At 40.7% G+C, this 24,370-nt stretch overlaps 1 protein-coding gene across 8 annotated transcripts in view; it reads left to right on the top strand.

The window, feature by feature from the left end:
• The window catches only part of SPATA13 (spermatogenesis associated 13), a 72,098-nt gene extending 49,360 nt beyond the window's left edge, over positions 1-22,738 (top strand). For 7 of the 8 annotated variants that reach the window (XM_079309349.1, XM_079309346.1, XM_079309344.1 and 4 more), the window contains 9 exons: positions 5,005-5,141; positions 5,701-5,880; positions 6,937-7,122; positions 9,209-9,388; positions 10,040-10,272; positions 12,649-12,778; positions 13,341-13,713; positions 17,465-17,539; positions 18,746-22,738. In XM_079309349.1, the coding sequence (XP_079165475.1) occupies positions 5,005-5,141; positions 5,701-5,880; positions 6,937-7,122; positions 9,209-9,388; positions 10,040-10,272; positions 12,649-12,778; positions 13,341-13,713; positions 17,465-17,539; positions 18,746-18,927 (1,676 nt within the window). In that variant the 3' untranslated portion in view covers positions 18,928-22,738. Of the gene's footprint in view, positions 1-2,422; positions 2,655-5,004; positions 5,142-5,700; positions 5,881-6,936; positions 7,123-9,208; positions 9,389-10,039; positions 10,273-12,648; positions 12,779-13,340; positions 13,714-17,464; positions 17,540-18,745 lie in introns of those variants that run through there. The other variant, XM_079309351.1, reaches the window with a different exon arrangement.
• Positions 22,739-24,370: the final 1,632 nt, after the last annotated feature.

The following is a 24,370-nucleotide window of genomic DNA, read 5'->3' on the forward strand; positions in this document are numbered from 1 at the left end:
TCAGTGCAGTGCATAGTAACAGTCAAAACAGTAAATAAAAGGGCAGGAGTTTGTAGGAATTGAATAGAGAACAGAACAGAAAGCCCAATTGTGCCACTGGTGTGTGTGGGGGCCATCTCCCTGTTCCTTTCCATCCCAAAAGGCATTTTTACAGAGAAAAGCAGAAGGACAAAAAATTGACTCAGTGTGTGTCTCTGGGAGGAGTGATTAATGTGGCTTGGGCTCTGCAACAGGGAGAAAAGGACAATAGGAGAATAAGTTTGCTTGGCATAGGAAAAATGAACAGATAATCATTATTGTTTTGAATAATTTAAGAACTAAAGGGCACTAAATGAAATCACCAGAGAGCAAGCTCAAAATAAAAGAGAGTTTTCATAGTCTGTAAAATTAAACTATAAAACTAATTGCTGCACATTATATTTCACATCCCAACAGTTTAAAAAAATCAGAAAGTGGTTTGAAAAATCCAGTTCATTAAATACAAAGATATAATTTCTGCCCCAGGAGGATATCTGACTGATTTGCAGATAACTGGAATTTAGAAAAGTACATCAGAAAAATGCCATCACACGCCTCATCTATTTTTATGTTCTTCCCTGGGCGTTTGCTAGTGGCTGCTGTCAGAGAAGTGGTTTGGGGTGACCTGTGGTCTGCCCCAGGATGGAAGGTTCTATGATACCAGAGTGTTTCTAGAACTGAATTTTCTTGAGGTGGATAAACTAGTTTTTAAAATTTTAGTAAGTGCTACCCACAGCCTTTTCAGAGTGCCCTGCACAGTGGCTAAGCCAGCTCAGCATGCATTTGGACAAGGTCACTGTGGACTGCCACTACAAAGGACAGACTGTGCCTCTTCTGTCCCTGGCTAATCTACAAGGAAATGAAGCCACCACCACCTCACCCCAAATGAGTACTTTTGTGGTGGTTCAGTTTGCCAGATGTGCATGTCTGGAGAGGGAGAGCAGACCCTCCTCCATCTGAGCAGCATCCCACAGTGGCATTAGGTTAGTCATTGGGCAAAAGCATATAGTCTGCTCCTTTCTGCAAAAATCAGACCAAAAGAGTTTCAGGTTTTTAAGAGGTTGTTTTTAAAGTGTCTTGTAAAAGGGCTGTATGGGATTTGATCTGGTTTTCCTTTGGCAGTTGAACTGTTTTTCCCCAATAGGCAGGGGTTTGATATGGCAAAGAGCTTGTGCTCTGGCTGATTAAAAGCATAAAATTTTCACTTGCAAGTCCCAGGATCATCAGCACCTCAGTGTCATCAATGTCACTTCTGTTTGCTAGCTTGCTTTTTTTTTAATGGCTTATGCAAAAAAAAAAAAAAAAAAGCTGTGTATGAAGATTTTATGTAGTAGCTTGTTTTTACTGTGCTATCCAACTAGAGTCCTTGCAGCAAGAAATAATAGGGAAGTTTGAGAGATTCAGAAGATAATTTCTGTCAATCTCCCACGCAGCGCAGCACAAATAGGATTTTTGCTGGAAGATAGCATTAATATTGCAGGGCAATGTTTGGCCTTTCCTTTTCTGTATGAGGCAGTGCTAGGGAAAGCCATGTGATTTTAGTGGGTGTTGAGAAGTTGCTGTGTACAGAAACGCCTCTGGGGTTTTGTGAACACATCCCTGGAGGAGGCAGTCCCCGGTTACAGGACAGGCTCAGCTGAGCAACAGTTTCCAGGTAAAGGAGAAGCCAATAAGTTTTTGGGGCTTTCTGAACTGTGGGCGTAGTGCTGCATACAGACATAGGTTGCAGCAGGCTTTGCACTCTCCTGATGGGAGCAACTTCTGCCTTTGCCTCCAGTGCCTGGACTGATCCAGCTTCACTGTGGGAGGACACAGATGCAATGGTGAATGCTGGCCCATGGTGAATGAATGAGGCTGTGCTCTGGCTGGGCCAGACCCAAAGAAAGACGGATGGTTTGAGTGCTTCCCTGCTTCATTCCCTATTTCGTAGAGCAGCTGAATTAAGTTTGTCATTTCTGTGAGAAAATGTCTCCCTCCTCCCATGTTTTCCTGGGAGCAGTTTGCTGCAGCCTTAACACTTGTGCTGCTTGTGCCCTAAAAAAATGATACAGCATTTGCCTGTGAAGCAAGAGAAACTGTGCAAAAAATACCTTAATTGTTTACTTCTACTGGAATTTTAACTGGTATAGTATGACAAAGACCGATACTCCGAGCAGTGTTGTAATACAAGGAACTCCCAGCTCCCATCCAAATCGTCTCTCCCTCTGGATTGCAGTCATTTGAATGTAGATTGAAATCGCATTTAGCTGCTCTAATGAGAAACAAATGCACTCTCTGGCTTGCTGCGTTTCGATGTTCAGGCTCTGCGGGAGCGGTCTGGGCGGCTGCAGGCACAGCCAGGGCCAGGCAGCCAGGTTTTTGTTTCTTTTCTGGAACTTCCTCCCTAAGGGCACCCCATGATGTCAGAGAGCCGGGAGCTCGGCTGAGCGCCTGAGCGCGCCGCTGGCACTTCCAGCCGGGCTCGGCCTCGGAGGCACGGCCGGAGCTGAGGGCAGCTGGCAGCCTGTTCCTCCGAGCCTGGGCACCCTGCAGCAGCCCTGGAGGACTCGGCATCCTCACCTGCTAGGGGTCTGACGGCAGCATGGTAGCCAGGGGGGCAATGGCACATTTTTGGAGCCTGGAGAGCCTTCAGATGGGTGCGTGTGAGTAGAACATGCTCGCTCTTGCATTTTTCGCGGTGTTTTTGGGTTGAACTGGTAAACGGTGGCAGCCAGGGGGCCTGACTCTGATGACACTCTGTGTCATCCGTGGGATCCTGCAGTACTGGTGAAAAGCTGCTAGGAGATCTGCATTAATCCTAGGCTGTCTTTTAAGTTTTTTGCATCCCATCAGTGCAACCGGGAAAGCACATCCCTCCCTCTGGTATTTCTGTCTGTACACAATAGAGAAAAATGCAGAATTCAAGATTTCACTTGATTCTACCCTACAATGTGAGCTTGTTGATTTGGTACAGACTAACAAACAGCTTTCTGTCCTAAACTTGTAGTTATTTTTTGTCTGGAGTCAAATGAATTAGGTTATTTTGATGTGCCATTATTACTGGAACAACCCTACAGGCAGTATGGATAGTACAGTGGAAATGTATAAAGGATCACTGGGATTAATCTTTTAGATGTTGCTTTATAAGATAAAAATTGATTTAATGAAATATTTGTTTTACGGATTTTTTTAAGTAAAGTGTTTTCAGTAAGTTTCTCAAGATGTAATTTAAAAGTTTATCAGTGCTCAGATTAATGAGTTTTTTTGGGGGAAAAAAATTGATTTTTTAAAATAGGGGTTCTGCATCCTTCCTGCTTAGGCAGATTATACTATTAATGGGAACATATATTTAAAATGCTAGGGAGTAGAATAGAATGGTTGAGTAGCCATATTCTGTTGTGTGAAGACTGTGTCATCCCTTTCCATTTTTAATGGAAAGAAAAATCTTCCAAGTTTTTTAGTGAATCTGTGTGATGATCTGCTTTGATCTCTCTGGCAAATAAATGCTCAGATGAGCAGAGATGCTGGTGATGGTATGTGTGCCCTGAGGAGGGGGTTGCAGTATTTCTCCCTATAAGGTAAATAGCAGATGGCAGCAGAGTGCCTGGTAATAGTTGGTGCATGGAGTAAAGCCAAGTTGTCTCTTTGTGACTCTCACCCATCCAGAGCCCAAAGCTCAGCAGACAGGCAGTACCAGGTCTGAAGGAAAATAGAGAAGAGGCAGTGTCAGGATCCTGCTGCTCAGCCTTGCTGCTCGTTGGAATTGGCAGGTTCAATAATTCTGCTTAAATGTCCCTTCCCAGGCACTCAGGAGTAAGAGCTGCTGTGTTGATTGTGTGGCAACTTACCTGGGACACACCAACCTTTAGCAAAGAAGTTCAGGGCTAGCAACCTGTTCTGAATTCGACATTTTAATGGGTTTTTGGACATTGTATGATCTTCGGACTCTCTAGTTAACAGCTTGGACTTGCATAAGAATAAATCTTTAGGAACAAATTAATTACCAGAGAGTGCTCTCAAGCACGGGGCCACTGGTCATGAATGCTTCTTGATCCGGGGTGGTTTGAACATTAAAGGCAGCTTTCAAAGGCAAACCCCACTTGGACAGGGTCCAGCACTGAGCAGTGGAGTGGCAGTCAGTCTGTCAGACTTGTTCTGAGGTCAGCCCCAGTCCTCTTCCTCTGCCAGAGCGGAGGTGATTGCCAAAAGGATCTGTCACCCAGTGGTGTACCCCAAATGGGTTTTACAATTTTGTACAGTAACAGTGTTTCTCCTGGCTTATGTGGCTGTGTAATAAGATGAAGCCCATTTTAGTCCTGACTTCTCTCTCTATACAAAACTGCCTCTTTGGTCAGAAAATGTACAATTGTCAAACCAAGAAATTGTTGTGATTTGGGACAATTACAACAGGTTTTTTGTAGGGCCATTCCACTGTGCCCAGTCAGGACTCCCTGTTCCCCTGAGCCTCACTGCTGCCAGAGCCTCCCCAGTGCATGGGAGAGGTGGCAGCAGCCAGCACAGAGCTGGGGCTGCATGTGGGCTGCCCACTGCTCTCAGGGAACCACTGGGCCCTTGTGTCCCTGCGGGGGATGTGGCAGTGTGAGGGCACCCAGCCTGGGGGTGACAGTGTCTCCACTGACTGCTGGGGGCTGCAGGGGCTCTCTCATCCACCACCTGGGAAATGGCATGGGGGCCTTCCTTCTGATACAGGTCATTTGCCATTTCCTCTGGCAAAAAATAAGTAAGGAATTGTTGTAGTTCTGGGGTTTTTTATGTACAAAGGTTTCTCAGTTTTATTAGCTGCTAAATGAGAAAATTCTAAAGAAGAATAAAGTGTATTTCATGACGGGAAGGTGGTTTTCCTGAGAGCTCTGCTGTCCTCCACCTCTGCTGTTATTGTTTTATTCATGACAACAAAGGCAATTTCTCGGCAATTCCTCTTGCATTGTTGTCTTTCTTTGAATCATAAAAATGATGAAGCAAACAGCTGTTGCACTTTTGTTTTAGTTGCTGCAGATGGTGGGACTGAATCTTCAGCCTTAGTGGATGACAATGGCAGTGAGGAAGATTACAGCTACGAGGAGCTCTGCCAAGCTGCTCCCAGGTACCTGCAGCCCGGAGGGGAACAGCTAGCAATTAATGAGGTAATGTCCTGGGCTTTGCCTTGCTGCAATGATGGGACAGGGATGGGGGATGCAGAGGGATGTTTTCCACAGTCTGAGATTTCATTGTTATAAAGAAAATCAATGGCACTTGCTAGTTTCTTTGGGAGGCATGTTTGTTTGCTCAGTGGTAAATACTTTTTGTGGATACAACTTTCTTTTGTACACTCTTTTACTAGCATTGTTGTGGTTATTGCAGTTTTTCAGTGAATTGGGATTCCTTCTATAACCTCTCCTAGTGTTTCCTCCACTAGAGGAAGGGCGTAGGGGAATGGGGACAGTTTGAGTGGGTTTAATTTTCCCTCTGGGTTTTAAATCATCACAGACTGTAACTGTTACTCTATGTCACTGCTCTGGACCAGGATTCTAATTGTTTTCACTTAAGAGTATATGCATAGATTTCTGAAAATCTGAAATTTTAGTTTTATCCTGTAACAGGAGTAATAGTAGGCAATCTAGTGATTGTTGATCTCTTTGTAGTTTATAAGCACTTCATAGTTTATCTTCTGTCCTTCACAATCTCATTTTCTTCCTGTCATAGCTGATAAGCGATGGCACCGTCGTCTATGCAGAGGCTCTCTGGGACCATGTCACTATGGATGATCAAGAGCTGGGCTTCAAAGCTGGAGATGTCATTAGAGTTCTAGAAGCTTCCAACAAAGACTGGTGGTGGGGAAGAAATGAGGACAAGGAAGCCTGGTTTCCAGCTAGCTTTGTCAGGGTGAGTAACTCTTCTTGCTTTTGCACCATTGCAGGATTCCTAGCAGAGTGCAACAGTTGTCATGGTATTACATTTCATACCTGATCCTCAGCATGTTTATAGCTGAACATCAGTGGTGCAACCCCTGAGGAGTTCACAAGGGAAAAAGAATCACACCCTGAGATCCCATAGCTCCTCTGACAACTCTTATTCTGTCTTCTTTGTTTGGTCCCTTTGTAACCTAAGGAATTTCTCAAACAGAGATTACAAGAGCAGAAAGCTCAATCAGAAAGTCATCAGTGTATACAGAGAGTACATAAGAGTTCTTGTGAGGGCTGGGGAGAGCAATGCTGCAGGGATTTCTTGGTAAAATAGGGCTTAATTTGTTATCAATGATATTGTGTAGAAATCCCATTCACAGTCTGAACTCCGCGGTCAGAACTCACCTGGATTAATGACAGTATAATTCTCAGATGGTAAAAACTTGAAGCATGTTTTAGAAAATAATTTAAATTACTTTTTGAGTACCTGTAATGAAACTGGGCCCACACTGCATGAAGTACTTCATGCACTAAGTGCAGCAGATAGTTCCTCCCTTTCCCCTTCCTAGATCTGTAGACAGTATGGGCAATCAGACAGAAGTCAAAAAAGGAGGTGCTGTTATCTATATCATACAGATGGGGCACAGGGAAACTATTTAAAAGTGGTTGAGTGTCTACTTTTGTAATTTTTAGCCCTATGCTAACTTGGCCAAACACACTAACTATTACTAAGAGTCAGAAATGAGCTGAACTCTGAAAAGTGCATGGACAGTACAACATGATCTCTCTCAAATACTGTAAGTATTTGAAGATTTGAAGAAGGTCGTGTATTTAACCAGACAGAAATCTCAACATTTATTTGAATATACAGTAAGTACAATGAGACAAATCCTGTTGTGAAGCCCCCTCTGTAAGATAAGAATGAAAATATGTCTGTATCCACTCTTCTCTTAGGTATAAGAAGTTTGTAAGAGTTTTACCACATTTTGTAAAACTTTCTGCTTCACTCTGATTGCTTTGTTTTTTCTGGCTGCAGCTGCGAGTTAATCAGGAAGAAGTGCCAGAAAATGGTAGTAATATCCAGGATGAAGAACAAGATTCAGATATTAGCAAGCATCGCCAGAAAATAGCTGAAAACAGGGATCAGATGAGAACCAACGTTATACAGGAAATTATGAAAACAGAACGGGTCTATATCAAGCATCTCAAGGACATCTGTGAGGTACATGCATTAACCTGAGGACACCCTGCTGACCTAATAGAAGCCAATCATTCCATAGAGTGGAATCATTCCAAGTTGAGAGCCATGGTGGTTTCTCATATCAAAATACTCCCAATTGCTCTTCTGATGCTGTCAGTCAGATTCTTTGTTTCCTCTTACGGCTTTCCTCTCTGATGACTGCCATGAGCCATTGCTTCCTTTCTTTTAAAAAAACTTCAATTTTTGACAGCAAAGAAGTGCCTCTCTGACTGCTATTTCCATAATAAATGAGAGAAGGAAGTCCAGTTTATTTAGAGCTTTTTGCCACTCTATAGAAAACTTTGAGTAACTGTAGTAAAATAGTTTACAGTTCAGTGACAAAACTTCTTAAAAGTAACTTGGAAGGAGTATTTGCTAAATGATTTTTCCCTGTTTTCTCAAGGGAGAAGATTTTTACTGGATGCTTAGGAGTTATGAAGGAATATAAGTGTGTTTTAGATCTACCTTGCTTATTTGAATAAAATGGGGATGGTTTTCTGCTTTTTTTCTCAATACTTTCTGAAGGCTCACTCTTGGGCAAGAAGCTTCTTAATACTTTTCACTGAAGTTTGTCTTTTCTGACATGAGTTGTGATGCATTTGACCTGTGTTTGACTTGTCTTTGTGGTTTGCATCTGGAATGGTGCTAAGCAACCTACAAAAATATTCTTTGTTAGCTTTAGTTTGCTAGGTCTGTCCTTGTATTTGTCATGCTGTCATCCTTTAGTCCACCACTTCCCATTACCTTATATCATTCATAGCAAAGTAGAAAAGGCAGCAGTAGGTTTTGATTTTATTTGTTTTTTATTTTTAGACCAGGCCCTTTTTATACATCTTGAAGAGAGAAAAGTGGGAAAGGACAAAAATTGATTACTAACTGGCTTATTTTAAAACATTAAATGTAAATTTTACCATTTATATTCATTATTTACTTAAACTAGTAAGATTGATTGTATGCATGAAAGATCAGGGAAGAATTTGTACACTCTGCTATGCTGGTGCCATGGTTAGCTGAGTTCTAGGACATGACTGTCATATTTTGCTGACCTGTTAAAAGTTAGGCATATATTAATCAATTATTTTTCTCTAATATGTATATCTTATACCTGCTTTTTAATATCTGGCAAGCCTCTGAGTTTAGTACAGGGGAACAAGCACACATTTTCCAAGCAGGGAAGTAATGAGCCATGCTCAACATGTGGGGTAAAGATAGTCTGCTGTCCTCAGAGTGAATCTGTAGGGTGGTGCAAGTAAGACAAGGCTGAAAATAGACTCAAGTAAGACTAAGCCAAAAAAGCTACACAGATAGTAACCCAAATTTGCAAGCTCAGCCCTAGAATGAATCACTCAGGCTGGTTGTAGCCAGGATCATGAAGCTAGAGTATAGCCATAAACATGTTTTAGATTCAAGAAGTGTCTGCAGCCCACATTACAGGAGCTGCACAGGAATTAGCTTTCCTTGTTGTGCAGTAGGAAATGCAGTAGCTGGCTTGCAGCATAGCCTCTGCACAGCTCTCAGAGCAGATGGCTGTGGAGGAGACAGGAATATTCCTAACAGTGCCAGCAACAGTCACTGTTGCTTCCTGGTAAACCTCACCAGAGCAGCTGCAAGGCTGTTTCATCTTTCTGCTCCCAAAGCTGTTTGCAGGAGCTCCCAAAGCTGCCTGGCAGCAGCCAAATCGAGGAGCCTGGCAGATAGCCCCTATCGCATCAGTTAACCTTTGCACTCCCTGAGCCCTGCTGCCACAGCTGCTGTGGCACTGTGAGCACAGCAGCTGTTCCTGGAGGTTCAGTCCCTGCAGTGTATGCCTAACAGGGAGATGCAAGTGGGCTTTGCACTCTGGAGGTTCCCTGGTTCATTTGGGGTACCAGGAGAGAGAGGCTGGACCCCAAAAATCCACATGTGAACATCTCAGATGCAGACCTGAACTTGAGCTTATGTGTGTGTGTGGCTGAGAAACCACTCCCTTGCCTGGAGACCTCAGGGGTCTTGCCAGCTCAAATGATTTTGTTCAGGGTAGGACTGCCTCACATCCTGAGCCTAAGGAGTGTTTTTTATTTCATTTCAGGGTTACATTCGGCAGTGCCGCAAACATACAGGAATGTTCACCACCGCTCAGTTAAGCACCATTTTTGGAAATATTGAAGATATTTACAAGTTCCAAAGGAAGTTTCTGAAGGATCTTGAGAAACAGTACAACAAAGAGGAACCTCATCTAAGTGAAATAGGGTCATGTTTTCTTCAACATGTAGGTTGATAAATTTGATTTTATTTATGAAATTAACAAAATATCATAATAAAAAGCCAAGTTACCGTATTAGGAGGGGATTTTACTAACAAGTGCTTCTTACATACAAAACTGGCAGCATTATAGAATGTAAAGTAACTTACAATTAATCAAATACTTGTTTTAGATTTCTCCTCATTTTTAGCAATTATGTCATTTTGTAAACAGTTTTAAGTTGCCTTGTCAAAACTGTAATGATCACAGATGAGCTGGATTACTTGCACTGATCTCATATTCTGCATGCAAAAACTTCATAAAGACATTATGGAAGGTAGGTAGTGGGGAAATAGGCTGTGAGTTCTTGATAGAGACTTGCTAAGCCTATAGCTGTCTTCCCCAAAGAAAAATACTTCTTAAAGTGGATTTGATTATCCTAACTCAAGAAGTGATCTTTATTTTTGTATTCTGACAAAGAAGGGTACATAGTTTTGATGACAGCTACAAAGTAGATTTCTGCATAGTTTCAAGGCTGATCAGCCTGGAAGCAATATAGAAAATGGATTACTTAATCTAATTACATATAATAGATGTCAGAAAAATAGCTTTTCTCCTTTATAGACAAATACTTTAGTAAAGTTTTAACTTTTTTTTTTTTTTTTTTTTTTTTAATAGCAAGAAGGCTTTGCTATTTATTCAGAGTATTGTAACAATCATCCCAGTGCCTGCATTGAGCTCTCCAAACTGATGAAGCAGGGCAAATACCGCCACTTCTTTGAGGCCTGTCGCTTGCTGCAGCAGATGATTGACATTGCTATTGATGGTTTTCTTCTCACACCTGTTCAGAAAATCTGCAAATATCCTCTGCAGCTTGCAGAATTGCTTAAATACACTACTCAGGAGCACAGGTGAGAGGACTGTAATAACAAATTCCTTAACAGTAGTAACACCTAATTACTCAAGTTTTCTGGGTGACACAACACTGAAGGTTTTGAGATCAGAAACAAAACTGCTGTGGACCATGATAAACAGGAACCATCACAGTCAGTCACAAAAACAGTATCTGAAAATGCAGCACAGGGTACTGAGGGCATGCAAGACACAGTGAGGAATAAGTCAAAGAGTGAGATGGAAAAGAAGATGGTATTTAAATAGGATGCAGGGAGGGATGTGTAATTCAGAGTGAAAAAACAGCCAATGTATCAAAGAAATCAAGGAGAAGGAAATCCAAAGAAGAAGAAGGGAAGACTTATAAAAGTTGTGGATATAAGAAAAAGTAGAGTGCCTTGGAAAAAAACCACAACCACAAGGTAATTTGTTTTAGAAACTTAGTAATTAACATTACCTTAGTTTGCAGTAAAGTCTAGATATTAGATTTCCACCTGGCATAAATAAAAATTGAACTTGCAGATTATTAACATTTCTGGTATACCCCTGCGCTGATTAAGTCTTTGACTAAATTAAGATTTTATCTGTAAGTGTCTCTCTTTTTGTCTTGTATAATTGCAAGAAAGTATTCCATTGTGACCCCTGTGCTCAAAGTCCAAATGAAGCCTGAGGCAATACTTCCTTGGCCAAAGTCAGTAATTTAACCTTGAGAAAACTCCCCTTGGAGTCCCCTGGATTTTTGCCAGGGGCAAAATACAAGGTGTGTGAAGTACTGACTTTTAGATGTGAAATGCCTCTATTCAGTTCTGTGACTACCTGGGAAGTACTGCAATAACAATTACTAGAAGAGTTTCTCCTTCATTGCTGCTAATTTTAGAAAGATTGTTCTGTGAGCTATTAAACTTGCAGATAAAGTGACAGCCAGGTCTTGCCACTTTCCACCCATAGTACTTGTTTTCCTCTTGTGTGGCACAGGATCCAGAAGTGCCTTCAAGCACAGAGAGGCACCTACTGTGTGGAGATACAGACAGGCAGACCTACACATGGAGCCTTGGGAGAGCTCCAGCCAGTTGGGGGTTTTGGTAGCATTTTGTTCTTGTAAAAAAATCAAAGTTCCAATATGCACAGCCTGCTGTGAAGGCCACAAGTTGTGTAGCAAGTGTGGATTAAATACCAACAGAGTAAAAAGGAATTGAGATAAGGAAGGGCAAGTGTAGCAGTATGGATATCATTTGGTCACCCTGTGGGACATCTCTCTGACCATAGTAGGATCCTGTTATTGTTAGTCTCACTTTCTGTATTCAGTGTGACAGAATAGAGTTTCCACAGATATAAATAGAGGAAAGAATGGACACATTAAGAAGGAAAGTGCATCCATCAGCAGCAGCCAATGAAAATTGGAACTGAGACAGAAGCAGATAAAAAGGACAGCAGTGCTAACCCCTTAGCAGGATTTATTTCTGGTGCATGCTGTTTTCTACCTCTGGCTCTCTTTTCTGCAAGAGGCCTTCTGATATGAGAGGAAAAACAGCTGCTCTGCTGGGACTCCTTAGGCAAGAAATATGTCTCTTCCCTTCTCTCTTCTGAGAGACTCCATTTGATGAAGGTGAAGGAGTGATGGATGCTATTCAGAGGAGAAAAAAAAGCCTGTCTGCAAGCTTGGGGAGATTCATAGGCATGTTGGGAGCTCAGGAAAGAAGGAGGGGAGCAGAGCATTGGAAGAAGGACAGGAGGGTTGGCCTGAATTAATTGCATTAGTCCCAAAGCAAGAAGAGGAAGGTGGCCATCATGGCTCTCACACATTTGTCCCATGGAAATGGGATGCTTTCTTCATATTGTCTCCTTTCATTTCTCTCTCTGGTGCTCCTGTTTTTGTGTTCCTCACTCACTCTGTGTGGGGTTGCTTTTGGGTTTTTTTTGCTGTCCACCTGGTATTCCCCAATTGTGTTCATTGACGCAGTCATTGGGAACAAGAAGCAGAAAATACAGTTGATTAAAAGAATGCCCTTCCCAGAAAAATCCCACTAAAATCTTGTTTGAAAACACAGTCCTTTGGTGAAATACAGCTATCACTGAGGTCAGTGGGCGTGCTACCATTATTTTCAGTAGAGACAGTGTTGCAGTTCATTAATCTATCTCTTCTGCATCCTTCCACTAGTCTAATAGTTTGCTCTAATAATTTGCTGGACAAGCCCAGCAGTACAGCAGCACTGAATTGTACAGGCTACTGTGTAGAGTTTGGAATAGCGGGAATCAGGTTTCTCTTATTTAAGTACCTTAGGTTAGAGGGATAAGTGGATAATGTGGGCTAAACTGTGGTTGCATCATTTCCATGGTTTGTGATTGCATTATGTCCATTGCATAAGTGATCCTTGAAATGTGCTTATATTTCCCAGTGATTATAGCAACATAAAAGCTGCATATGAGGCCATGAAGAACGTGGCATGCCTGATCAACGAGCGAAAACGCAGACTAGAAAGCATAGACAAGATTGCCCGCTGGCAAGTCTCTATCGTAGACTGGGAGGTGAGTGTCTGCCTGTGCCTTTCCTGGGCAAAGGTACTGTGTACAATACTTGATGTCCCCTGCAGGGTATGTCTCTCTGCGTAGGTGGTTGTTTATGGTGTCTACTTTTCAAGTGGTCATTGCTCAGTTAAAAGTCCGGTTGTTTCATTTGCAATGTTTCTGTTACTGATTAACCTTGTTTATAGTTCAGGAAGAGCAGCGTGTATTAACATGTGCACTTGCCTTTGAGATGAGGTGGAAAAATGGAGCTTTTAAAAATGCTAGGCCTGTTGACTCTCATTTGGAATTTTGGTAGTTCTGTCAGAACGGGAACCTGTTTCATTGACTTAAATGTTTCCCTCTGCTTATGCAGAAGTAAAGTAGGGCAGAACCCCATTGATTGAATTTACCTCTATGATATTATTTACATGTGTGACATTTCAAATCTAATAATAAAAATACAAGAAAAGTGAGTGAACTTATGACTTGATTACACAGTGAAACCGGTTAGACACACAGTGAGATCTTAATATATTGTTTACTTACTACATATCTCTACATCTCTATGTATCTGTCTTCCTAGGGACCAGATGTGCTAGCCAGAAGCTCAGAACTGATCCACTCAGGAGAACTGACCAAAATATCAAAACAAGGCAAAAGCCAGCAGAGGACTTTCTTCCTTTTTGACCATCAACTTGTCTTCTGTAAGAAGGACTTGCTGAGAAGGGACATCTTGTATTATAAGGATCGTATTGACATGGACGAGATGGAAATTGTGGACACCGAAGATGGCAGAGATAAAGATTTTAACATCAATGTCAAGAATGCTTTTAAGATAATAAACAGAACGACAGAAGAGATTCATTTGTTCTGTGCAAAAAAACAGGAGGATAAAAAGAAATGGATGGAGGCATGTGAAAGTGAAAGGAGAAGAGTTCGAGAAGACAAGGAAATGGGTGAGTGGAACAATTTCTGAACAGTGGTTAAAACAAACTTGCTTTTGCAGTAATTTGTTTTGTACAGATGTGCACTCTGTCTTCTTGAGCTGGTGTCCCTTTCTTACCTGGCATGATGTTTAGCTGTGTAAGTGAAGCCTGTTCAGGTGTGTTTGCCCTGTCGCTGTGGGCCAAAGGTCCAGGGCAGGTAGTGTCACCCAGATGATTCTGGTGCATTATGGAGCAGAATGAGAGATGAGATATGACAAGATGCAATTCATAAAGACCAATCAATAATAAAAATCCATCTAAAATCCAAGCACTTTTTTATGAACGATTGGTCAAAAATATCTGTTCATAAAGGACAGTTTTTTTGCAAAGCCAAGTAATTATAGATTTATATTGTCTGTGTCATATAGTGCAGTTGTATGGTGTCATTAACTACAGACCCAGCAACAGCACCACTGGGCAGTGAGTGCTCTGGCACTGGCACAGAGAAATGAAGTCAAACCTTGAGTGAGCAGGAAAAAAGGTAGTAAATCCTAGGACCAGTTTTAGACCTGCAGCCTGTGGGACACTCTAAGGTCAGTGTGTCTTCTGTGTATATGTAGAGTTAGGATTGCTTTTTTTGGTTTTGCATCATTTCATGCTTCCTTTAATCAATCACAAAAGCTCCAGGAAAATTCCATTCACAAAACATATTCAAAAAAAGCAGCAACACTAATTAAAAAAAGAAAACTCTTTCTAGTATTTCTAAAAAGTCATGTTAGTGCAATCTGTGTATGTTGGCTGCATGAGAACTTCTCCTTTTCAGCACTCTTGAGGCTAAGGCTTTGGATTGACATCTGGTTAACACTGGAAGTGCAGTGAAGTAGATGATGCAATTCAGAAATTATTACAACTTAAACAAGATGCCAAGTCTCATATTCCATGTTCATGTAAAACACTTGATCAGAATGATAGGAAGACAGGAATAACCCTTACATTACAAATGTAACCCTTTTGATCTTAGTGGCTTTCTCTCGTTTGATACCATTGTAAGTATGTCAAAAATAAGGTCTCTTCCATATGCATTTTAGATAGTGTGCAAACAGAAGAGAATACTTCAAAGTTTGCCAATTCATTCTCAATTTAAAATCAATTTTAAGCTTTGCACATTGCACCAACTGTTGCAATTAATCCAAATCATCTTGAGTTTAGAGTAAACACAGCTAAACTTCCCTCAGACTTTGCAAACGTGACTCTTCTCCAGTGCTGAATGTCACAGTGTGACATTACAGTCAGTGGTGGTGGGCACAGTGCTGATGGCTTTCATGCCTTGCTCTGTGTGGAACTTGCTCTGTCACTTTGTGGTCATGGGCATGGGAGGCAGCTGCCTTCCCTAATTCACCTAAAGTGAGCTCTAAAATAGTGGATATTGCAAAAGGGTGAAGGTGATCAGAGGGTAATAGGGCAGTGCTGCGGATTGGATCATAATTGCCCACACAGTCCCTCTTACAACAAAGTTACAGAATTACTCCACTCTAGTATACTATGAGAACCATAATACAGTGACATGGAAGATGGATTCTACTGAGTAAAACACAGCTCCTGCACTTTTGTGAGCAGGACTGAGATAAAGAAGATGATAAAAAGTGAGCAAGTGAATGCTTCCATTTCCATCCTTTCTAAGAAGAAGCACTCTTGAGCTCTGCACCACCTCCTGGGTGGTTATGGAGCACTGTGAGAGTATGTTGAGCAAGTTAAAAGCTTCTGAGGCTCTACCCTGAGCAGTCATGGGTCTGTCTTGGTGTTACCATTCCTCCAAAGTGACACTGCTGCAGAAATCCCCAAGCATAAGGAAGCTGCAAAGGTGTAGCAGCTACAGCCCTAAACTATTTCTTCTGCTGGGACCTCATGAAAATCAACATACGGTATTCAGAAGACAAACCATTCAGCACTGTCAGTGAGATTTGTCATAATAGGACTAACCCTTATTTTGGGGCTGGGTCACAAATTCTCATGGTTGCTGTGTGCAAGAATTTCACAAGGAGAGTCCATAGTGCTTGATGCTCTTCAGGCACAATGCAATATGGGTGGAAAAAAACCCAAACCAGTTAAAAGAGAAATTGTATGTTTGATAATGGCCCATAGGTGCATGCAGTCTTTTCTGCCCATGTAACATCCAACTAAAGTTGCTTTTCAAGTGTTGGAACTCACTATTCTGATGTTCCTGTTTTGGGACAGGTATGATGAACTAGAGGAAAGATAGTTGAGTTATAATAGCTAATGTCCATCTGGTCTTGTGAGTCACAGTGGCATGGATGTTTTCTCCATTAACCATAAGACTGTTTCTTTTCTAAAATTTCTTCTTTTTTTGGTATAATTGAACATTTCCTTTAGCCAAAACCAATGGAAGAACACCACTATTCTCAACCTCAGCTTTAAATTTATCTTGTTGATTTTGTAAGCTGTCTTGCTGGACTATACACAAAGCCTCTAATCTGACCACTCAGAGAACAAATAATACTCTTTCAATTCAGAACTGCAAATGGCATTTTACTTCTATTTTCAAAGACACTTCGGTGTGAGTCATTGTCTCCCAAACCATATCTAGCTTTTCTTAGCTTTTGAATATATGAGAGAAAAGGCCATAGCCAGAAAATCCTTCTCCAAACCACTAATAGTAACCCTATGAAAGTGGTCTGATCTCTCTTGATGAAATTGCTTTCATTTTATTTAAATGTGTTTCCTTGTTTCTATAAAGAAAGAAAAAAAACCACCAACAACAAAAAAATAAAACAGACCCTGCATAATAAAATACACTGCTACCCAAAAATTATGGATGTTTTAAGTTTATAGGCTGATTTGTAGTAACTTCTTCATAAGTTCAGGATGAAAAACAAAGGGAGTTTTAAAGTATAGAGAAATGAGGGAAGATGTAAAATGGAACTGAAGCAGACACTTCACTCTGGCTTTGAACCACAACTTCTGTGCTCTTTCTGTGCTTATGTGTGAAATGAGTACAGCCTTATGCACAGTGTGAAGTGAAACAGCATGTGCACCCTGTTGCCACCTTGTGCAAATGTGACATTTCCATGTATCTCAATTGTGTTGTGCACAGGGAGAGGAAACTGGAGTGCCTCTACCTGGGCTCCAGACAGCTCCAGTCTCTGGTGCCACCATCTAGCAGATGTCTATCATCTCTGTACTCACCACACTCAGCCATACACCTGTCACAGGATAGTAAATAGCATAGGAGTACCCATGTGCTTCATGTAAGTTACACAAGTATGTCAGCAGGTGCATGAGAAACCCAAGTGAGGGATCCACCCCCAGAATGATGCAGCCAAAACCCCGTCAGAGCCTTCTTCAGCACCTGCCAGATTTTGTGATATTCTCCTCTGAGTGAAGGGAAAGATACCCAAATTTGTACTACTGAAATAGCAGTGACTCAAATTTGTTACCCAGGTTACCTTAGAGTGAGTGAAAAATAAAAGGATTCTGCATTTGTGATCTATTACTTGGTGACTTGTAGATTTCAGAAATGTTAATTTAAACTTTTTTGTTTTTAATCTCTTGTTATCTGGACTTATCTCTCACTATCCCAGTGGAAAACCCTCTTTAAGGTCATATGACAATAGAAAACACTTCTAAAGGATTCAGCTGTATTGCTACTAAGATTTACTATAAATTGCTTAAGATACAGTTTACTTATTTGTTTTCATTTAATATGATGAAGTATTAGATACAGTAATTTTGTACTGGTGTCCTAATTTACACTTTGACATAGGTATGGAAATCTCAGAAAACCAGAAGAAACAAGCCATGCAGAATGCCCGTAAGTCAAGGCAAGGAAAAATTAAAGGTGGGTGTTCAGAATTACATTATCTTCTTACTGTATTCCATTGATCTTTTTGTTAGCAGAGAGCACAGTCTGGCTGTGGCTGAGTTCTTCAGTCTTTTAAAAACATTTTTTTTTTGTGGTTTACATGGAGCCAAATAATTGCCATTAACCTGTATTTTAATATTAAATTCCGATACTGTCTACGAAATCAGCTCCTTGAGCTTCTTCAAACAGACAAGTCAATATTCTGTATAGAAGAGAAAAAACTCAAAAGGTAAGGCAAGCTGCTTATTTTTAAGGTTGTGAGGAACTGGATGCACAGGTTAAATTAGAGATGAGTGTTACAATTCCTTCCTTTGCTTTTACTCAAAGAGCTTGTTCTTCTTTACCAATTCTTCTTTAAAATGTCCTAAAGTTCTTTTTGCTAGCCATATTATTATATTATTTACAATAATAGTCAAAATCTGGCATCCCTCCAGAAGGAAGGATGGACCAGAAGCTTCTTTATCTGGAAATGGCTTTTTATTAATTTCCTCTCTCGGAAAATAATCACAACAGAAACAAATCACAACAGATTTTGTCCATCTTAAAGTCAAACTCAGGTAAATATTTAGTGTGCTGAGAGAAAAGGGGAACAAGATTTAAGTCTGAGTTTAGGAGTGAAGGAGTTGGTGTTAGGTTGTCCTCTGTTCCCTGGGATTAATACTCTTAAAGCATTTTCTCTTTATAAATCAATAGATACTCCTACAACCTGTGTGGATTTTCAGGGAAGTGGCTTAAGTTGTGATTAGGACATTATGTTCTGAATGTGCAAAGCTCAAAGTCTTAAGAACATTAACCCAGAGAAATATATTTCAAATGGAAGAAGCAACATTTTTGTTGGTAGCAGTATTTTACCCAGTCTTACTCTGAGACTGGACTGAAGTACTAGTAGTATCTGCTGTTTGGAGTCATTCCTTTGAAATACTAATATTTACTTGTGCAAAAAAATATAGTCCAGCTGTGTGAAACTGCTGCTTGTTTTTGTTTATTCTGTAATATTATTTTTACTGATACTGCTGTCTTCTTAAGCCAAATCAATGCAGCAATTAAAAAGTCAAACATCAGAAAAAGTGACCCTTATTAGTTCTGCCATTCAAGATCATGACAAAATTTATCATGTCCCCTGGCTCTGTGCTTAAACATCCCGGCCTGACTCAGGTGCTTTCTCCAACTGCTCTTCTGCAGGTGTGAGCTATAATGGGTGTCCCATGCCTCCTCCACACCAAACCCTGCATCCCCTTCACCAGCGACACATCACCGTGCCTACCAGCGTCCCGCAGCAGCAGGTCTTTGCCCTGGCAGAGCCCAAGAGAAAGCCATCCCTCTTCTGGCATACCTTCAACAAACTCACTCCCTTCAAAAAGTGAGGGGCCAAGGACCTGGAAGGACATCAGCACAGAGGGAGACTCACTCCAGAGGAGGACCTTGGAGACACAGTCAAGCTTCCTTGAGCTCAGCGAATCTCCTGTTTTGGAGGACGAATCTTGGGTTCCCTTGAGCCAGGAATGCAGCCTTTGTCTTGGGTGAGAAACAAGTTTGTCAAGGCTGCTCTGAAGCCCATGTTGCCGAGTGTCAGCATTGCTGATGAAGAGCAGTCTCTCTTCTGACAAAGACAACTTGCTGTTAGTCAGGAACAGCAGTATTTGACCTCTGTTTCTTAGTTATGTTGAAGTAGTGATGGAATCAAGTAGGTCATTGTAACATTTCATTTTTCTTAACCTTATATTGATGGCCAAATTTTAGATAGGGAGGAATTTTTCCTTAGGGATGTATCAGCAAGGAGTCTTAGGAGAATTTTCTCCTTCCTTCTGGAGCACTGAGCACAGACCACCCATTAAAATCGGGTGCAGATATCCCATGTGATTAACCAGCTAGTGCAGAGTTTAGTGGACCCTAATCCTTCCTGTCTTTTTTCTATTACATTGCCAAATGGCAGGAGAACGTCCCGCAAGGCCTTACCATATTCCAGATTGGAACAGGGAAATTTTATTCTGTCCTATAGAAACATGAACAGAGTATGAAATGGACTGTAAAGATATGTGCATTTATTGCACACAAGTGGAAAGAAGAGGATCCCAGGGCATCTCAGATTGATGAATTTCAGTCAGAGCAATATATTGCATGCATGTATGCTCTTCAGTGTAGAGCTTTTGTATCGCTTTTTAACGCATTTCTTAGCCTGGGAGACTCTTCTTTGTATTTCCAGTACACTTATTACTCTGTGTAAAAAATACATTTTTATTTTCTCACGGAGATAATGTGAATGTACAAAATCAGAGTTGAGACGGTACATGGTGACTGCTGGCTGTGTTACATAGGTCTCATGTGTTTTATTCATATAGCTGGACTTAGAAAATGAATAAATAGTAATGTACATGTATTGAAGTGGTCTGGATCCATGCTTCTTGTACACAGTCAGTTGACAATGGATTTTGACCAATAACTTCTTCATAAAGAAAGAGAAATTCTTACTGGAAGGGACAAAGAAATTGTGTGGACCAGAGATGGATTTTTGTCTTGGTGTCTTCAGTCCTCATTGGAATGGAAAGGATCTGACTTGATTAAGGTCAGCTCTGGCCAGCATATGCAGTCCGTGATTTGCATTGCTTCAATTTGTCTATGGCATGAAGCTGATCTGGGAGAATAACTTTTAAAAAGCACCTGGAAGAAAGAGGATCCTGGTATTTGTAGCACTGATAATTTCTGCTTGCTTGCTCTCATCAAGGATGACAAGACTGCTGGGAATATGGAAGGAAATAAAGACTCAGAATGTTTCAGAACTGATTCACTATGAATGTCTTTACAATACTTTATCCTGTGCTGCTGATTAGGGGCATTACCTGATGATTAGGATAGATCCAAGGGTATTCTTTGACAATGGGCACAATCAGCTTTGTCATGGATCTGTAATATATGAAAAATAAACAAGGGGCTAAACGCCAGGCATTTTAACAACAATGTAAAAAAGCCTTATTTTAAGGATGTATTTGTTCCTACTACTATTGTTACCTCTGTATTTTTATTTATCATCAGTGTTGTGAAGCCCACTAGTAACTAGTTTTTGTGATTTCATAACTTTGTCACCACTTCTGCAAAGCCCAGGTTTGTGGCTTTGATTTTAAATTACATCATTTGACATTTCAAATGCCTTGTGTATATAGCTCAGCAGTAAGGCAAAGTCTGGTATGCTCAGCCAAATAGTGCCCTGTATAGTGAACTTCACTGCTTGTGCTTTCCCATAGCAGTGGGAGATGACCTAAACTAGTTAAGAGCTGGAAGTGCACACTGACATTTGTAATGATCCAGCTGAAAGAAAGTGCATGGGGAAATCAGCAAAAAAAGCTGCTTGTTTATTTCTCTTGATGTTTAAGCCAGCTGTTGCTGCTCAGATTTTTAAAAATAGATAATTCTAAATGCTCAATTTAAATACAAGGAGCAGACTTCCAAATGCAGGCATGGATGCACACCCTTCCCCTCAAACAAGTAAGCCTTTTGTGTTTCTTACAGACCCGTTTTTGTGGGTGCTTGCCATGTTCAGGCCCATAAACCAACGAGATGCATGTACAGTGAGAGTGAAGATGATGTTTTTCATAATCACATTTTTAAATACTTGTTCTAAGTGCAAAAAAAGGCTGAAGTTGGATTGCAGTGCTCACCCAGAAACTTTGCCAGCTGGACCTGAAGATATTATGAGATCCACACTTACATATGTTTCTTTGCTGAAACCTGCTTCCTTCTAGCACTTGGTTCTGTGGGGTGCTGGAAAAAAAAAAGGTTTGGGGGTCTTTCTTTTGGTATGTCAGTGCCCATGAAGGCTCTTCCCATGTATTAGTGCTGGTGCCTTAACCCTAAAATTGAACAGAAATCTTTGCATATGGTTTTGAATGCAGCAGGTTTTTCTCAAGAAGTGAATGTCAAAGAGCTAAAAAGAAAATATGTCATGGTGCAGATTACTCAGGACAGTTTTGCATATAGTACCCTACATATAGACATGGTTGTTTTATAATGTATTTCTTTGCAACATGACCTTGTAACAGATTTAAGATCGAATATAGTAAGACAGGCCAAATTTATATTATGCCATAGTCTTTTAAGCAAATTCTAGTGAAATTAAAACACACCATTATATTATTCAACAATTAAGACAAATAATTACTTGGAAGTTAGCCTCACATCAGAGTCTGTGGGAAGAGGTTGCAGCTAAAATGTGGAAGTTTGAATTCTAGCAACTCTTGCCCCGATTCTTCTTCTGGTGACAAAACTTACATATATATATAAAATCAGAAAGCTGTGATGGCAACAGCAACATCTGTTCTTTTCCACTTGCAGGCTTTAAGTTACTATAAAAAATTCTAGGGCAACTACTAAGAACATTTGTGCCTCATTTAGATAAAGCCCAGCCAGAGCCTTCCTGATGGCCTGCTGAGCAGATAACCTCAGACTTTCTGCATGAGATGCAGTAAAATATAATTGTCCTCAAATGTGTTCCCACTGAGTTAGGAAAATGCCAAACCATAATTACATCCAACTCAGAGCATTTGATGTATAAAATAATAAGATTGTTTTACAAGTGGCTCTTGCCATGCTAAATTTCACATTAAATTTCAGTGGTCAGTGTAAAAACTGAGTTCAAAGACAGACTTTTTAAATGATCCGTGTTTTAGTTGTCTTTTGGAAATAACTATTTCACATTTTGGAGCCAAAGGTCTTTAGCCATAACTAACATAGTACCTTTCTCTGACTGCCTTTCTGCTTTTTTTTCTGTATGTGTGGCATTCGTGTGTAGGAGATGCCTTCTGAACGATCTCTCATTTAAAAGTCTTTGTTGTAAATACTAGGGATAACTCGCATATGTATTTTATTTTGGTAAATGTTTTGTAACATTGTACCCTCCGTGCGTTGCTTTGTGCATCTCACCCGGTGTGTGTGCTGTTACACATGTTGTAAATGAAGTGTCCTGGCTGCAGAGCAGAGGAATTGGCTGTTGACGGCTGAAGTACAGTGTACAGGACTGCAGTAGCTTGATGTGCATTTGTAACTGCATTGCAAGGTTTATTTACTCTTTGAACATTGTCAAATGAATCTATTTTCTGGAAATAAGTACAAACTTACATTCCTATTATTTTTCTCTTATTGTACATGTTTGAATTAAATAATATACAAAGCTGAAGTTGCTCATCTGTGTCTTATAAAACTTTATTATCCAGTTTTAAAATGGTTGTGGTTTTTTAAAATTGTCTACAGAATTTCTGTTGGGATGCAAAAATGTATCAGCTGTCATATTTCTTGTAGTATTTTAAAGAAAAAAGTCACATCATCCTCTCTTGGTTTCCCAATAACAGCTTCAGTACTTCTCAGCTCAAGATCATTTTAACAATGCCTAAGCCTGGTTCTGATATTAAAGTCTTCATTTTTCAGGCAAAGCTCATACTTGTTGCTGTCTCAGCCTGTGATTGCTGTGCTTTACCTTGTCCTGGCAGAGGGTTCACACAGTACCCCTTGCATGCAGGTGCAGCTTCTGTGCTAAGGAAGCTCCTGCTAACACAGGATGGTGATTTATATACTGCAGTGCAGGTAAGGAGGATTAAATTCTGTTTTCTTTGGAAGGAAAGCAAAACCATTTAAGGGGGTTCACCTCTGCTTGATAGAGCAATGGGCAACACAGCTGGGGATTCGACTTCTCAGATTTGGGGAAGTGTTTTATATCTCATTATTCTGATAGGGCAGAGGGCCACATCTGAAAGTTGTGTCTGTGTCCTTCCTGTTCTAGGCCGTGTCAAAAATGGTGTTTTGCTGAGACACACCAGCTTTAACAAAATAACATACTTTGCTGAAATCTTTTCATCGGAAATGTCTGGGTGAGTTCACATGCTGGCACAGTAGTTGGTTTGCTCATTCTTTACCCCTCTTTCCTACATCCAGACTCTTACATTCCTTGGTTCATCTCAGAGTGTCTGCCTCCCAAGGTGGCTGTTGCTGCAGTAGGATGTGTGCTGAGTGCTCCAACATTAAAGTGAAGGGCACAGTTTGAGCACTTAGTGAGGTAGATTGGATGAACTAAAAACATTCCCTAAGCAGACACTGGAGTAGGATGTAGCAATCAACAGGCTTTCTAAGGACCCTCTGCTGCATCTGGCCAGGGTGAGCTCATTTGTGCATTTTATTTCATGCTTGGGCAGTCAGGCTAAATTCTGTAGGCTGTTCTGTACTACCAGCTTTTAAGTTCCTTGAGAACTGATCTATCAGATGGAGCTTTTAGTTTGCACAGAAATAGCACTGCTTGTCTTAGATTTTTGTTGTTGTTGTTTGTTTAGGTTTTTTCCAAAGGCTGCATAATGATCTCTGCTTGGTAACAGAGACAAGGACTTGGGCCTTTTCATATTCCAGAATCAAAGGAGAAATTAAAAACTCAACAGAGAAAAACAGCACACCATGTAGCTTGTAAGGGAAGCACACAAATACTCCTACACAAATAAATGTGTTTCTAAATGCTTTACAAAATCTAGTTACTCTATCTAGAGGACATGTAATTATGAGAATATGACAAAACAGTATAAACTATCAGCACAACATTTTTTTAGGTCATCTTAAGTCTCTGTTTAATTCACTGCAGTCAGAACTTGTCCGGTGCCTGGGGCTGAGAACTCACCTTCTGCCACTATTAGCTTTTTAAGCTCTGGTTTTAAAAAGCAGGCGTGTGTGTATATACATGTATTTACACATACTCTCCTTTATAAGACTCTATGTGGCACCCCCAAATGTCTCTGCAGGCACCTACAGCAGGTTGCACCACATCCATCACACCTTCCC

This window comes from Erithacus rubecula (genome assembly GCF_903797595.1).
Source record: "Erithacus rubecula genome assembly, chromosome: 1".
NCBI lineage: Eukaryota > Metazoa > Chordata > Aves > Passeriformes > Muscicapidae > Erithacus > Erithacus rubecula.